The following is a 12,996-nucleotide window of genomic DNA, read 5'->3' on the forward strand; positions in this document are numbered from 1 at the left end:
CCCCTGTCCCTGTGCAATGTCTCCTGTCCCCCACAGTGTCCCCTGTCCCTGTACAGTGTCCCCTGTCCCCCACAGTGTCCCCTGTCCCCGGCACTGTCCCCTGTCCCCCACAGTGTCCCCTGTCCCTGTACAGTGTCCCCTGTCCCCCGCACTGTCCCCTGTCCCCTGCAGTGTCCCCTGTCCCCCGCACTGTCCCCTGTCCCCGGCACTGTCCCCTGTCCCCGGCACTGTCCCCTGTCCCCCGCACTGTCCCCTGTCCCCGGCAGTGTCCCCTGTCCCCGGCAGTGTCCCCTGTTCCCCGCACTGTCCCCTGTTCCCCGCACTGTCCCCTGTCCCCCGCACTGTCCCCAGTCCCCGGCACTGTCCCCAGTCCCCCGCACTGTCCCCTGTCCCCCGCACTGTCCCCTGTCCCCGGCACTGTCCCGTCCCCGGCACTGTCCCCTGTTCCCCGCACTGTCCCCTGTCCCCGGCAGTGTCCCCTGTCCCCCGCACTGTCCCCTGTCCCTGTGCAGTGTCCCCTGTCCCCCGCACTGTCCCCAGTCCCCCGCACTGTCCCCAGTCCCCCGCACTGTCCCCTGTCCCCGGCACCGTCCCCTGTCCCCGGCAGTGTCCCCTGTCCCTGTGCAGTGTCCCCTGTCCCCGGCAGTGTCCCCTGTTCCCCGCACTGTCCCCTGTCCCCCGCACTGTCCCCAGTCCCCCGCACTGTCCCCTGTCCCTGGCACTGTCCCCAGTCCCCCGCACTGTCCCCAGTCCCCGGCACTGTCCCCTGTCCCTGGCACTGTCCCCTGTCCCCCGCACTGTCCCCTGTCCCCCGCACTGTCCCCTGTCCCCGGCACTGTCCCCTGTTCCGCAGGGCTCGGGGCTGTCCCCGCTGTCGCTGCCGCTGCCGCGGTGCTGGCTGTGCCGCTCGCTGGTGGCGCGGGCCGAGGCGGCGGTGCCGGTGCGCTCGGTGGCGGCGGCGGTGGCCGGGCTGTGCCGGGCGCTGCCGCTGCCCCTGGCCGGGGCCTGCCAGTGCCTGGCCGAGCGCTACGCGGCGCTGGCCCTCGAGGGGCTGCTGGGCCGCCTGGGGCCGCGCCTGCTCTGCCGCCTCTTCCTGGCCTGCAGCGGCAGCGGCGACAGCGGCGACAGCGGCGACAGCCAGCGCGAGGGGACGCTGCCACCGCCCTGGGCGCTGGAGGCCATCGTGGTGCGGCTGGCGGACTGTGTCAGGGAGGAGGTGAGGGGGGACACGGGGCGGGACGGTCCCCAGGAGGAGGTGACAGGGCACCCCAGGGTGGCACCACACCGAGGGGACACGGCCGGGAGTGACACAGCCCTCGGGACACACCCCCGAGTGTCGCGGTCCCCGGGAGCCATGCCAGGGACACAAATGCTAGGGCAGCCCCAAAGCTGAGTGCCACAGCCCTTGGGGACACATCCTGAGTGCCACAGCCCTTGGGGACACATCCTGGGCTGTCACTGTCCTTGGGGACACATCCTGAGTGTCACAGCCCTTGGGGACACATCCCGGGCTGTCACTGTCCTTGGGGACACATCCTGAGTGCCACAGCCCTTGGGGACACATCATGAGTGTCACAGCCCTTGGGGACACATCCTGGGCTGCCACAGCCCTTGGGGACACATCCCGAGTGCCACAGCCCTTGGGGACACATCCTGGGCTGTCCCAGCCCTGTCACCCCTGGGGACACACTGAGGTCCCCAGCCAGTGCCACCGTCCCTCCAGGGGACAGTGCCAGAGTGCACAAGGCACAGCCTGGGGAGGGCTCCTGGGGGTGTCCCCACCCTTGGGGGAGCCCCTCACGGCTGTGTCCCCCCCCAGGACCCCAAGGGTGCCACTGTCCCCGCGCTGTCCCTGTCCCTGGGCCCCTGTGCCCTGGGCCCCATTTTCTGGTGCTCGGGCCCGGAGGCGGCGCGGCGCTGCCAGGTGAGTGGGGACACGGGGGACACGGGGGACACGGGGGACACGGGGGCTGGCACCCCCTGCACCCCGAGTGACCCCCGGGCCCCCCGCAGGCCCTGCAGCACTGCAAGGACCACGTCTGGCTCTAGGGGGGCACCAGGACCCCCCCGCTTTCCCCAATAAAGCTTGGATGCAGCTCTGCCTCAGCGTCTGGGGTTTGGGGGCCTGGTGAGGGCTGGGGGGTGTCACAGGAAGCAGCAGAAGCCACAAACCCCCCAAACCCAAAGAAGAGAAGAGGTGAAAATGAGTTACAAAAATAGTGGGAGGCATTTACTGGCATGCACACAGCTCCAGGGGGGACTGGGGGTGTCCCTGTGAGTCTGGGTGTCCACGGGGGAGCTTGGGGTGCTCCTAAAGGGGTCTCAGGGTACCCCTAGGGGGCTGGGGATACCCCCGAGGGGGAGCTGGGGGTGTCCCCAAGGGGTTTTGGGTATCCCCAGGGTGTTTTGGGTGTCCCCAAGGGGGTTTGGGTGTCCCCAGGCGGTTTCTGGGTGTCCCCGAGGCTCTCAGGCTCCTTGTTGTTGATTCGTCTCGTCCTCCTCGCGTCGCTTCCAGATCTGCAGGAGAGCAGAAGGGGGTTGGTGGGGCCCAGGAGATGTCTGGGGATGTCAGGGGACACTGGGGGGGTGTCACAGGACATTGTGGGGTCCCCTCTCACCTGGATGTAGGCCTCGGACAGGGTGATCATCTGGGGCAGGATGTCGGTCACCTGCAGGTCCTGCAGCTCGTACCACTTCCCTGTGCCCTGCCAGGACCCGGGAGGGGCCGGGGTGACTCCGGGGGTCCCCATGGCCCCCCAGCCCCCCGGGGAGGGGACACTCACGTGGTGCAGGACGTGGATGCGGTAGGAGCCCTCCGAGGGCTTCCCGTCGTGCACGATGTTGGCGATGAGGTCGTAGGTGGTGTGGGAGTGCGCGGCCTGCACCTCCTCGGACAGGTACTCCCGCAGGTCCACGTTCCTGGGCACCCACAGCGCCCTCAGACACCCACAGGGGCCTCCCTTCCCTCCTGGACTGCTGCAGTCCCCCCAGATGCCCAGCACACCCCTCAGATATCTACATCCTCCTCCTCCTCCTCCCAGATGTTACAACACCCTGACACCTCCAGGTGCCCAGAAACGCCCCCCAGGTGCCTTCAAACCCCTTCTGATGCCTAAAAACCCCTCAAAGCCCACCTGGATGCCTACAAAGGCCCCCCAGACACCCACATACCACCCTAGACACCTTCAAATCCCTGCACACTCCTACTCCCCTGGCTCAGGTGCTTCCAAAGCCCCTCTAGATGTTTCCAGCACTTCACAGGCATTTAAAACCCCCTAGAGCTGCCTTCAACCCCCCCAGATAGCCCCAATCTCCTCTTGGACACTTTTAAGCCTCCCCACATGCCCCCAGCCCCCTGCCCAGGGCTCACGTGATGGGGAAGTTGACGATGGTGGGGTTCTTCTCCACGAAGAAGTTGTTCTTGGTGAAGCGCTTGATGCAGAAGATGAGGTAGGGCGGCAGGCGCGTCAGCTGGAAGCGCTTCAGGAAGTTCTCCTTGTAGGTCTTGTACTCCTTCTCGGTGCTGCCGTTGAACTTGGCCAGGATGCTGAACAGGGGCACCTGGGGGATGATCAGCTGCTCCTTCTCGTCCTTGTAGAGCGGCGCCGTGGGCAGGTCCAGGGTCAGGTACAGGAACGTGGACTCCACCATGCGCTCCTGGTACTCGCTGTTCTGCAGGAGCTGCGCCTTCTCCTCGGCGGGCTGGGGGCACCCCGTGGGGCACAGGGCAGCCCCGAGGGGCACATCAGCCCCCCTGGACCCCACGTCCCCACTGGACACATCAGCCCTGCCGGATCCATCACACCCCAACCAGACCCAACACCCCCCTGGATCCATAGCCCCCCTTGGATCCATCACCCCACTGGAGCTTCCCACCACTCATTTGTTCTTTCCACCCCCACGAGACCCTAAAACCCCTTTGTTGTACCCAAAGACCCCCCACCATACCCCAATACCCCCCAGCCCTCATTTAACTCCATCACACTCCTCATTTGACCCGAACCCCATGTTAGAACCCCAGCACTCCCAAACTGCTCCCCACCAGACCCCACCTGAGCCTGACACCCCTTTTTCTGACCCTGCCATTCCCATTGCACCCCAACGCTCCCCTGCAGACCCCGTTGGACACTGGCACCCCCCACTGCACCCCAGGACCCCCCATTCCCCCCCAGTCCCACCAGGTCAGGGTGTGGCAGCTTCTTGGTGAAGATGCGCATGGAGCCCTGGAACACGTCGGTGACGATGGCTGGGGGGACAAGGGGGGCTCAGTGGGGGCACAGCAGCCCCCGAGGGCCCCCCCAGAACCTCCCCCCACTCACTCTTCTTCTTCCTCTTGGTGCCGCCCAGCGCCGCGTGCAGCGCGTTCAGGAACCAGGACAGGAACTCCACCCCATCCCCTGCAACAGCACAGCTGCAGCTGAGCCTGGATCCTGCTGGATCTGAACCGTGAACTGAGCCCCCAGACCCAGCCCTGCCCCCCAAACCCAGCCCTGTACCCCCAAATCGAGCCCCCAAACCCAGAACCTCCCAGGCCCAGCTCTTTCCCTCAAACCCAGCTTTGCCCCCCAGCCCTGCACCCCCGAAAGCCCACCCTGCTTGGTGATCTGGAAGTTCTTCTTGCTGCAGAGCACCACGGCCTGCAGCATCTCGTGGGGGGACACGTGTGCCTTGAAGTTCCGGGGGTTCCAGAGCTTCCTCATGAGCTCCCCGAAGCGCTGCACCAGCAGGAACATGATGTCCCCGGGCGGGCGCTGGATGCGCCGGTAGTTCTCCTCCTCCAGGAAGTAATTCCTCAGGGGAGGCACGTTGGACAGGGCCTGGGGGCAGAGCAGGGGGGGTTCAGCCCCGGGACCCCCATGGGAGGGGATCTGGGGGGCGTTTGGGGCAGACTCTGCACTGCTGCGAGTGGGGAATCTCAAACAGCCTGAGCTGGAAAGGATCCAGAGGTGGGGATGATCCCTGCGGCCCCACAGAGGGGTTTGGGGACCCTGGCTTTAACCCTGGTGTCACCTGGAGCACAGCGTTGGCGTAGTCGTTGGCCTTGATGTTGTTGAGCCCCACGATGCCAGGCAGGTACGTGGTGCCATCGTAGGCCCGGGACAGCTTGGCCTGCTTGTCCAGGTGGGCGATGTGCTGGGCTGTGAAGGTGGGCTTCAGCACGTACTGCGGGGGGACAGAGCCCTCAGAGATGGGGGACCCCAGCCTGAGCCCCTCAGAACTGATCCCAACCCAAACCCCTCAGCTCTGGGGCAGATCCCCCCCAAACCCCCCGTGCTCCCCCGTGCCCGCACCGTGATGTCCTCGAGGGAGGAGTCGATGATCTCGTAGTTGTCGGGCAGGCAGTAGAACTTGAGCGTGTGCAGGTTGAGGAACACGTGGTGGCTCAGCTGCACGCTGTGGATGTAGGCGTGCGACTTCAGCCCGCGGCCTGCGGGGACACGGGCACCACAATGGCACCGGGGACAGCACCGGGCACCGGAGATGGCACCGGGCACCGTGCCAGAGGCGGGGGCACAGAAAGGGGCCCCAAGCACGTCTGGGGGGCTGTGCCCTCTGGAGGGTCCCCGAGTTGCCCCAGCACCCACCCTGCCCCTGGCTGGCCCCCATCACCCCTGGCTGTCCCCAGTGGTGTCCCCCATCACTCCTGGGTGTCCCCTGGCTGTCCCCATGGCCCAGCAGCCCCAGAGGGGGCTCTCACCCTGGAAGTACTTCCCGCAGACGAGGCAGGCGTAGACGTTGATGTGGGACAGGGAGATGGAGCAGAGCTTCTCAAAGTCGAAGTCCAGGACACTCCTGAGGGGACAGCGGTGTCAGGGGGTTGGGGGACAGCAAGGGGGACCCCCGGGGCCAGGGGCACCCCAAAGCACCCCCATCACCCACTTGTTGATGGTGTCCAGGTAGGGGCAGTGCCGGCTGCGCTGGTCCTCGGGGTCGAAGCGCCCATAACGCACTGGGGAGGGTGGGAGGATGTGAAAAGGGGGGCACAGGACCCCAAAAACACGAGGATGATCCCCCCCAGCCCCTCTCTGTGACACCTCCCTGGGGCTGAGCCCCAGCTCCCCCCAGTGCCCTCAAACCCTGCCCAGAGCTGAGCTCAGGTCACCAGGACCCCCCGGTCCCAGAAGCCCCCCAGACACCCCAGTGTCCCCTCCAGACACCCCCAATGTTCTCTCACACCCCAGACGCCCCTCACATCCCCCAGAACCCCCCCACAGCCCCGTGTTCCTCAGCCCTCCGGTCCCATCCGTTCCTCTCGGTCCCCACCGGCGGGCTCGGGCTCAGGGTCGGAGTCTCCATCCGGCTCCCGCTCCCTCTTCACCCGCACGGGCGCGGCGGGCCCGGCAGTACCGGAGCCGCCCCAGACGCTGCTCCCGGTGCCGGTGCCCGGTTCCCGCTTGACGCGCGCGAGATCCACTGGCAGCGCCTCCGCCGCCTCCCGCCGCGCGCGCTCCCGCTCCGCGTCCCGCCGGCCCCGCGGGCGCTCTCCGTCGGCGTCGCGGCGGCTGCGGGAGGAGGCGCGGGCGGAGGCGCTGGCGGCGGAGGCCCCGCGGGGCTCCCGGGACTCCCGGGACTCCCGGTCCCGCCGCCCGCGGCTCGACATGGCGGCGGCGCTGTGCACTGTGCGCATGCGCGGCGCGGGGTAAAACCGTCTGAAGTGCGCCGAGTATGCGCGGCCGCCCCTCCGGGAAGAAGCGCTACCGCGCCTGCGCGATGCGGCGCCCCCTGGCGGCTGCGGCCGGGCCCGCGGGGCTCTTAAAGGCGCCGCGCCCCGGTACCGACCCCGCCGCCGGTACCGGGATGGAGGCCGCGCCGGCCACAGCGGCGGCCCCGGGCTGGCGCTGCCGGCCGGGGGGACGGCTGGACATGAGCCACGGCTTCGTGCGGCACATCCGCCGCAACCAGCTCGCCAGGTACCGCACTGGCCCGGCCCTCCCGGGACCCTCATCCCCGGTGCTCCCGGTCCCCCTCACCCGCTAACCCCGCTGTCCCGCCGGTAACAGGGACGCGTACGACCGCGCGGTGCGGCAGGCGCGGGGCCGAGCGCGGACGAGGCTGACACCGGGCCCGGCGCGGCCCCGGCGGCCCGACCAGCAGGTGTACCGGCCGCACCGGGGCGGTGAGCGGGGGCACCGGGGGGAACGGGGGAATCCGGGGGGACCGGGAGGACCAGCAGGTGTACCGGCCGCACCGGGCCGTGAGCGGGGAACACCGGGGGGACCGGGGGGAACCGGGGGTGGGGATGAGGACACCCGGGGACTGGGGACCCCCGGGATTGGGGATGGGGACACCGGGGAATTGGGGGCGCCGCCCCGGTGCCCCCGCTGAGGCGGTGCCGGTGCCGCAGGCGGGCCCGGGGGCGATGCCAGCGCGGGGCCCCCCCCCGAGGGCAGCGGGGCCCCCCCGGAACCGGCGCGGGGACCGCGGCTCTTCTGCCTCGAGTACGAGGGGGACGACGGGCGGGTGACGGCCGTGATCGTGCACCAGGTGCGGCACCGGGAACGGGGAACAGGGAACGGGATGGGGGTACCCATGGGGCTGGGGGGCCGCAGGTCTCAGCTGCCGTGCGTGCTGCTGGGGTGGGGGGGTCCCATGGGACAGGGGACATCGTGGGAGGGGGGGTCCTGGGGGGTCCGTGGGGGTACCGGGGGGGGGGGGGGGGGGTCGGGGGTCCCCGGGGACAGCGGGGGTGGCCAGGGGGTCCCTAGGGACGGTGGGGGTCCCGTGGGTGGGTTCTGTGGGGCAGTGGGGGTTCCCCAGGGACAGTGGGGATCCCTAGGGAAGGTAGGGATGCCCTAGGTGGGGGTCCATGGGGCAGGGGGGGTGCCACGGAGGTTCCCCGGGGGCAATGGGGTCACCCCATGGGCTCCCCCGGGTGTGGGGCCACGGCAGGCTCCTTTACCTGGTGCCACGGGTGACACGGCGCCACTCCCAGGGGGACAGCGCCGAGGAGGTGACCCGGCGGGTGTGTGCCCACAGCCCCCTGGAGCCCCCCCTGCGCAGGGCCCTGTGCCAGCGCGTGCAGGACGAGCTCAGCAAGCGCCGGGGCACGGGGTGACGCTGCTGGCACAGCCCCGGCACTGCCACCCCCGGGCACTGCCACCCCCCGGGACCCTGCTGTCCCCCCCCCCGGTGTCAATAAAGGTGCTGCGAGGCTCCATGTCCTTCACTGCTTGGGGAAACTGAGGCACGGGGTGTGGGGAGGGAGGAGTGACACCTGAGGGTCCCCAGGTGTCACAGTGCCACCTGTCCCCTTCAGCAGCCCAGGTGGGGTGGCCCCTGCAGTGACACTGGCTGCCAGGTCCCTCCCAGGTGCCACCATGTCCCCTCCCTGGAGTGCCCAGAGTCCCCTCCTCAGGTGCCATTGTGACCCCAGGGTCTTCTCTGCGTCCCCTCCTGTCCCAGCCCAGGTTGGTGGCACCTGGGGCCAAGGCCAGGTGTGCCCAGGGTGTGCCCAGGGTGGGTTCTGTGGGTTGTGGGGTGTCCCCAGGGTGGGTTCTGGGGTTCATTTGTTATGTCAGGGCCTTTTGTTGTTGTGGGGTCACCCTGGAGCTCACCCCACTGCTCTGTTTTTGTGGGGTCACCCTGGAGCTCACCCCACTGCTCTGTTTTTGTGGGGTCACCCTGGAGCTCACCCCACTGCTCTGTTTTTGTGGGGTCTCCCCGAAGAGCTCTTGGTGTTTATTTGTTGTAGGGTCTCCTCAAAACAGATCCTGGTGTTTATTTATTGCAGGGTTTCCTCAAGGTTCCATTCTCCTGCTTTGTTATTGTGGGGTATCTCTGTATCAGATTCTGGATTCTTAACTTTTGTAGGGTCATCCCAAAGCAGATCCTGGTGTTCATTTATTGCAGGGTCTCCCTGAAGTCCATCCTCCTGGTTTGGGATCTCAGGTCTCCCCAAAGAGCTCCTGTGCTTGCTGTGGTGTTTCCCTCGAGTGGAGCTGGCTGGGTTTTTGTTGTAGGGTCTCTTCAGAGCAGATTCTGCAGTTTCATTGGTTGTGGGGTCCCCTCGAGGATGTGCCCCTGGTTTGTTAGTGTCATTGCAGGGTGACAATATTGCCTATTGCCACTGCAGGTGTCCCCAAAAGCCCTGGCGTTTATTTGCCGATTCTTTATTGTCCATTGGGGTCCCTCGGGCTCTGTTCTCACAGGGTCCCTGCAGTGCTGGGGGGGTGCTCGGTGCCCCCCTGCGGGGTGGGGACAGTGCTGCTGACACTCCCGGGGGATGACCGTGCCAGGGCCAGCGCCAGGGCCAGCCCCAGGATGAAGAGGAGGAGGAGGCCGAGGCCGAGGGCCACCAGGTGCCACCGCCGGTGTCTCCTGCGCTGGCGCCGCGTCACCGTGCGCGTGGTGCGGGTGAAGGCCTCGCTCTGGGGGGACACAGGGGACAGGGACAGTGCCACGGGCTGCTCAGGGGACAGACAGGGGACAGAGGGGACAGGGACAGTGCCACGGGCTGGGGGGACAGGCAGGGGACAGGGACAGTGCCACGGGCTGCTCAGGGGACAGGGGACAGACAGGGGACAGGGACAGTGCCACGGGCTGGGGGGACAGGCAGGGGACAGGGACAGTGCCACGGGCTGCTCAGGGGACAGGGGACAGACAGGGGACAGGGACAGTGCCACGGGCTGCTCAGGGGACAGGGGACAGGCAGGGGACAGGGACAGTGCCACGGGCTGCTCAGGGGACAGGGGACAGGCAGGGGACAGGGACAGTGCCACGGGCTGCTCAGGGGACAGGGGACAGGCAGGGGACAGGGACAGTGCCACGGGCTGCTCAGGGGACAGGGGACAGGCAGGGGACAGACAGGGACAGTGCCACGGGCTGCTCAGGGGCTGGGGGGACATATGGGGACAGACAGACAGACACCCCCAGCCCTTCTGTGGCCCCGGAGCCGCGCCTCCCCAGGCTGGGTGTCTCCAGAGTGTCCCCAAGCACTTGGTGTCCCCAAGCTCTGTGTATCCCCACAGTGTCCCCAAGCCCCTGGGTGTCCCCCAACCCCGTGTGTCCCCACAGTGTCCCACCCCTTTCTGTCCCCACAGTGTCCCCTGTGCTCCCCCAGTGTCCCCAGCCCCTGTGTGTCCCCAGAGACTCCCCAAGCTCTGGGTGTCCCCCCCCGTGTCCCACCGCCTGTCGCAGGTCCTGGGCCCGGCTCTGCAGCTGCTCCAGGTGTCCCTCCCGCTCCAGTGCCTTGGCCACGTTCTGTCGCATCAGCTCCGCCACCTCCTCGGCCTCGCGCTGGCACCGCTCCAGCCCCGCCTGGGGACACGGGGACGCCGTGGGGACACCGGGGAGACACGGGGGGAGCACCGGGGACGTGGGCGCTGCGGCCAAGGGGACACGGAGGGGGCACGGGGACTGGGGGAACGTGGGGACACCAACCCACGGGGACGGGCCCGGGGAGGACATGGGGACACCGGGAACCAGCCTGGGGACAAAGCCTGACCGTGGGGACACCGCAGGGACGATGGCACCGCGAGGGGGACACGCGCGGACCTCGGGGACGGGAAACCGTGGGGACGGGGCCACCGGAGGATGGGGACCGGGGGGGACACGGGCACTGCGGGGACACCAGGGCTGCGGGGGACACTCAGGGACACGGGGACACGGAAAGTCCCGCGCGGGCCCCCGCCCACCGCCCCGGGGACCGCGTCCCTCCCTTCGGCAGGGGGAGCCCGGGGGCGGACCGGGACCGGGACCGGGACAGGCACCGGCACCGGCACCGGCACCGGCAGCGGGGGATCCCGAGCCCGGCGGCTCCCGCGGCCCCCAGCCCGCTCTGCCCCGAGCAAAGCGAAAGCGAAAGCGGCGGCCGGGACTCACCATGGTCCCGGTACCGCGGGCCGGGCTCGGTGCCGGTACCGGTGCGCCCGTTCCTGTACCCGTCCGGCCTCGGGCCACAGCGGCCGCCCCCGCCGGGAGGGACCGGGACCGCCCCCCCGCCACCCTCGAGTGGCCGCAGTGCCGGACACGCCGGCCACAACCCGGGACACAACCCGGGACACCCCGGCCACAACCCGGGACACAACCCGGGACACCCCGGCCACAACCCGGACGGGACACCCCGGCCACAACCCGGACAGGGCTCCTCGGGAGCCCCCACTGCCCCCTACCCATGTCCCCCTGTCCCCCTGTCCCTGCAGCCCCCCTGTCCCCCCTGTCCCCATGTCCCTGCAGTTCCCCCTGTCCCCCTGTGCCCAGGTCCCCGCAGATGTGGGGCCACACCAGGACCCCGTGTCCGGGTCCCTGGGGACCCCCGGGACCCCCCCGTTTCCCCGTCCCTGCCCCTCCCCTTCTCCCCCCCCTCCCCAGCCTCCGAGGGTGGCAGTGCCACCACAGTGTCTGTCCTTTGTCCCTCGGTGCCTGGCACGGCACAAAACCACCCCCCCCTCACACACACACACATCCCTTCATGCCAGTGTCCCCACACGTGTCCCCCTCGTGACCCCACGTCAGTGTCCCCACATCCCTGGGGCCTGTGTCCCCACCGTGTCCCCACGCACATTCCTGTGTCCCTATGCCTGTCCCCTCCCTGTCCCCATGCCTGTGTCCCCCACCATGTCCCCATGTGTCCCCCCATGTCCCCCCGTGTCCCCCTGTGTCCCACCCATGTCCCCATGCCCATCTCACCCCATGTGTCCCCCCCGTGTCCCCCCGTGCCCCCCACCCACCCACCCACACACACACACACACACACAAGTCCCGCTGTCTCTCCTCCTGTCTGTATTTGGCCCCTGGGGTGGCCGTGTCCCCGTGGGGACAGTGGCTCTAGGTGGGGATGGTGCCAGTGGCCAGGAGGATGATGAGGATGAGGATGATGACGCCCACGAGGCCGAGGATGATGAGCAGCTTCACGTTCTTCCACCAGTAGCGCCGGGCCATCTTCTGCGACGTGGTGCGGAAGTGTTCCGACTGCAGGGACAGTGCTCAGGGACTGGGGACAGCCCTGGGGACAGCCCTGACACCCTGGGGACAACGCAATGCCACCCCAGGGACAGCCCTGACACCCCAGGGACAGCCCTGACAGCCTGGAGAACCCAAATGCCATGCAATGGACAGCCCTTAGCCCCTGGGGACACCTCTGTCACCTGGGCACCCCAACTGCCACCCCAGGGACATTGGATGAGGTCCTGAGGACAGCCCTGCCACTCTGGGGACAATCCTGCCCACCCTGGTGACCCCGTGCCCATCCTGGTGGCCCCCTGCCCACCCTGGTGACCCTGTGCCCAATGCAGGTACCCCATGCCCCCCTCACGCCCCCGTGCCCCCCTCACCGTGGCTTCCAGGTCCTGGCTCTTGCTGTGCAGCTGCTCCAGGTTCTCCCCCCGGGCCAGGATCCTCTCCAGGTTCTGGCTCATGATGGTGGTGACCCCCTGCACCTCCTGCTGCAGCGCCCGCACGCGCCCCGAGCCCCCCGCGCCGTCTGCCACGGGGGAACCCCCCGGGACCCCCGCCTGTCAAACAGGGCAGGGCTCAGGGACACCCCCGGGACCCCCGGCTGTGACACCGGGCAGGGCTCAGGGGGCATCCCCGGGACCCCACGTGTACCCAGGACCCCCCCACGACACCCCACAAACCCCGGTGCCACCCCGGCTGCTCCGCCACGCACATCCCGGAGCCCCCGCACATCCCGGGGACCCCTGTACCCCCCTCCGGTGCCCCCCGTACCCATTCCCCGGTGTCTCCCGGTGCCCCCCCGTGCCGCCCCCGTGCCCCCCGGTGCCCCGTCCCCACCATGGTCCGTCCGGCCCCTCTCGGCTCCGCTCCCGCGGCGGCCCCGGACCCGCCCCGCCCGCCCGGGGCTTCCGGGAGCGGCGGCAGCGCCGGGGGGCGGGCCCGGGGCGGGCCGGGGGCGCGGCGGGGTCAGGGCGGGGTCAGGGCGGGGGTCCCGGCGGGTCCGGGGAGTTTGGAGCGGGCCCGGGGGTCCCGGTTCGGGTCCCGGTTCCGGTCCCGGGGGTCCCGGGGGTGGGGCTTAACGAGGGAGAAGGGGCGGGGCTT

The 12,996-nt window shown here is 69.1% G+C and overlaps 4 protein-coding genes across 4 annotated transcripts; 1 reads left to right on the forward strand and 3 right to left on the reverse strand.

The window, feature by feature from the left end:
- Window positions 1-2,204: 2,204 nt before the first annotated feature.
- Window positions 2,205-6,602, reverse strand: USP39 (ubiquitin specific peptidase 39). Its single transcript, XM_036396848.1, has 12 exons — window positions 6,265-6,602; window positions 5,881-5,950; window positions 5,699-5,793; window positions 5,292-5,428; window positions 5,011-5,163; window positions 4,592-4,817; window positions 4,320-4,397; window positions 4,179-4,246; window positions 3,371-3,702; window positions 2,784-2,919; window positions 2,619-2,705; window positions 2,205-2,517 (listed from the first exon to the last, which is right to left on the reverse strand). Exons 1-12 carry the CDS (start codon window positions 6,599-6,601, stop codon window positions 2,467-2,469), a joined length of 1,770 nt encoding a protein of 589 aa, XP_036252741.1. The 5' UTR covers window position 6,602; the 3' UTR covers window positions 2,205-2,466.
- A 136-nt stretch (window positions 6,603-6,738) lies between these two features.
- Window positions 6,739-8,158, forward strand: C28H2orf68 (chromosome 28 C2orf68 homolog). The gene is made up of 4 exons (XM_036396707.2): window positions 6,739-6,911; window positions 7,002-7,117; window positions 7,346-7,485; window positions 7,934-8,158. The coding sequence occupies exons 1-4, from the start codon at window positions 6,799-6,801 to the stop codon at window positions 8,054-8,056; spliced, it is 492 nt and encodes a 163-aa protein (XP_036252600.1). The 5' UTR covers window positions 6,739-6,798; the 3' UTR covers window positions 8,057-8,158.
- Window positions 8,159-9,024: 866 nt separating this feature from the next.
- LOC118695201 (vesicle-associated membrane protein 5-like) lies at window positions 9,025-10,888 on the reverse strand. Its single transcript, XM_036396641.2, has 3 exons — window positions 10,822-10,888; window positions 10,126-10,257; window positions 9,025-9,368 (listed from the first exon to the last, which is right to left on the reverse strand). Exons 1-3 carry the CDS (start codon window positions 10,822-10,824, stop codon window positions 9,144-9,146), a joined length of 360 nt encoding a protein of 119 aa, XP_036252534.1. The 5' UTR covers window positions 10,825-10,888; the 3' UTR covers window positions 9,025-9,143.
- Window positions 10,889-11,704: 816 nt separating this feature from the next.
- On the reverse strand, window positions 11,705-12,890 carry VAMP8 (vesicle associated membrane protein 8). Its single transcript, XM_036396642.2, has 3 exons — window positions 12,733-12,890; window positions 12,273-12,452; window positions 11,705-11,910 (listed from the first exon to the last, which is right to left on the reverse strand). Exons 1-3 carry the CDS (start codon window positions 12,733-12,735, stop codon window positions 11,767-11,769), a joined length of 327 nt encoding a protein of 108 aa, XP_036252535.1. The 5' UTR covers window positions 12,736-12,890; the 3' UTR covers window positions 11,705-11,766.
- Window positions 12,891-12,996: the final 106 nt, after the last annotated feature.

The sequence above is a fragment of the Molothrus ater genome, chromosome 28, assembly GCF_012460135.2.
Source record: "Molothrus ater isolate BHLD 08-10-18 breed brown headed cowbird chromosome 28, BPBGC_Mater_1.1, whole genome shotgun sequence".
In the NCBI taxonomy this organism is placed as follows: Eukaryota; Metazoa; Chordata; class Aves; order Passeriformes; family Icteridae; genus Molothrus; species Molothrus ater.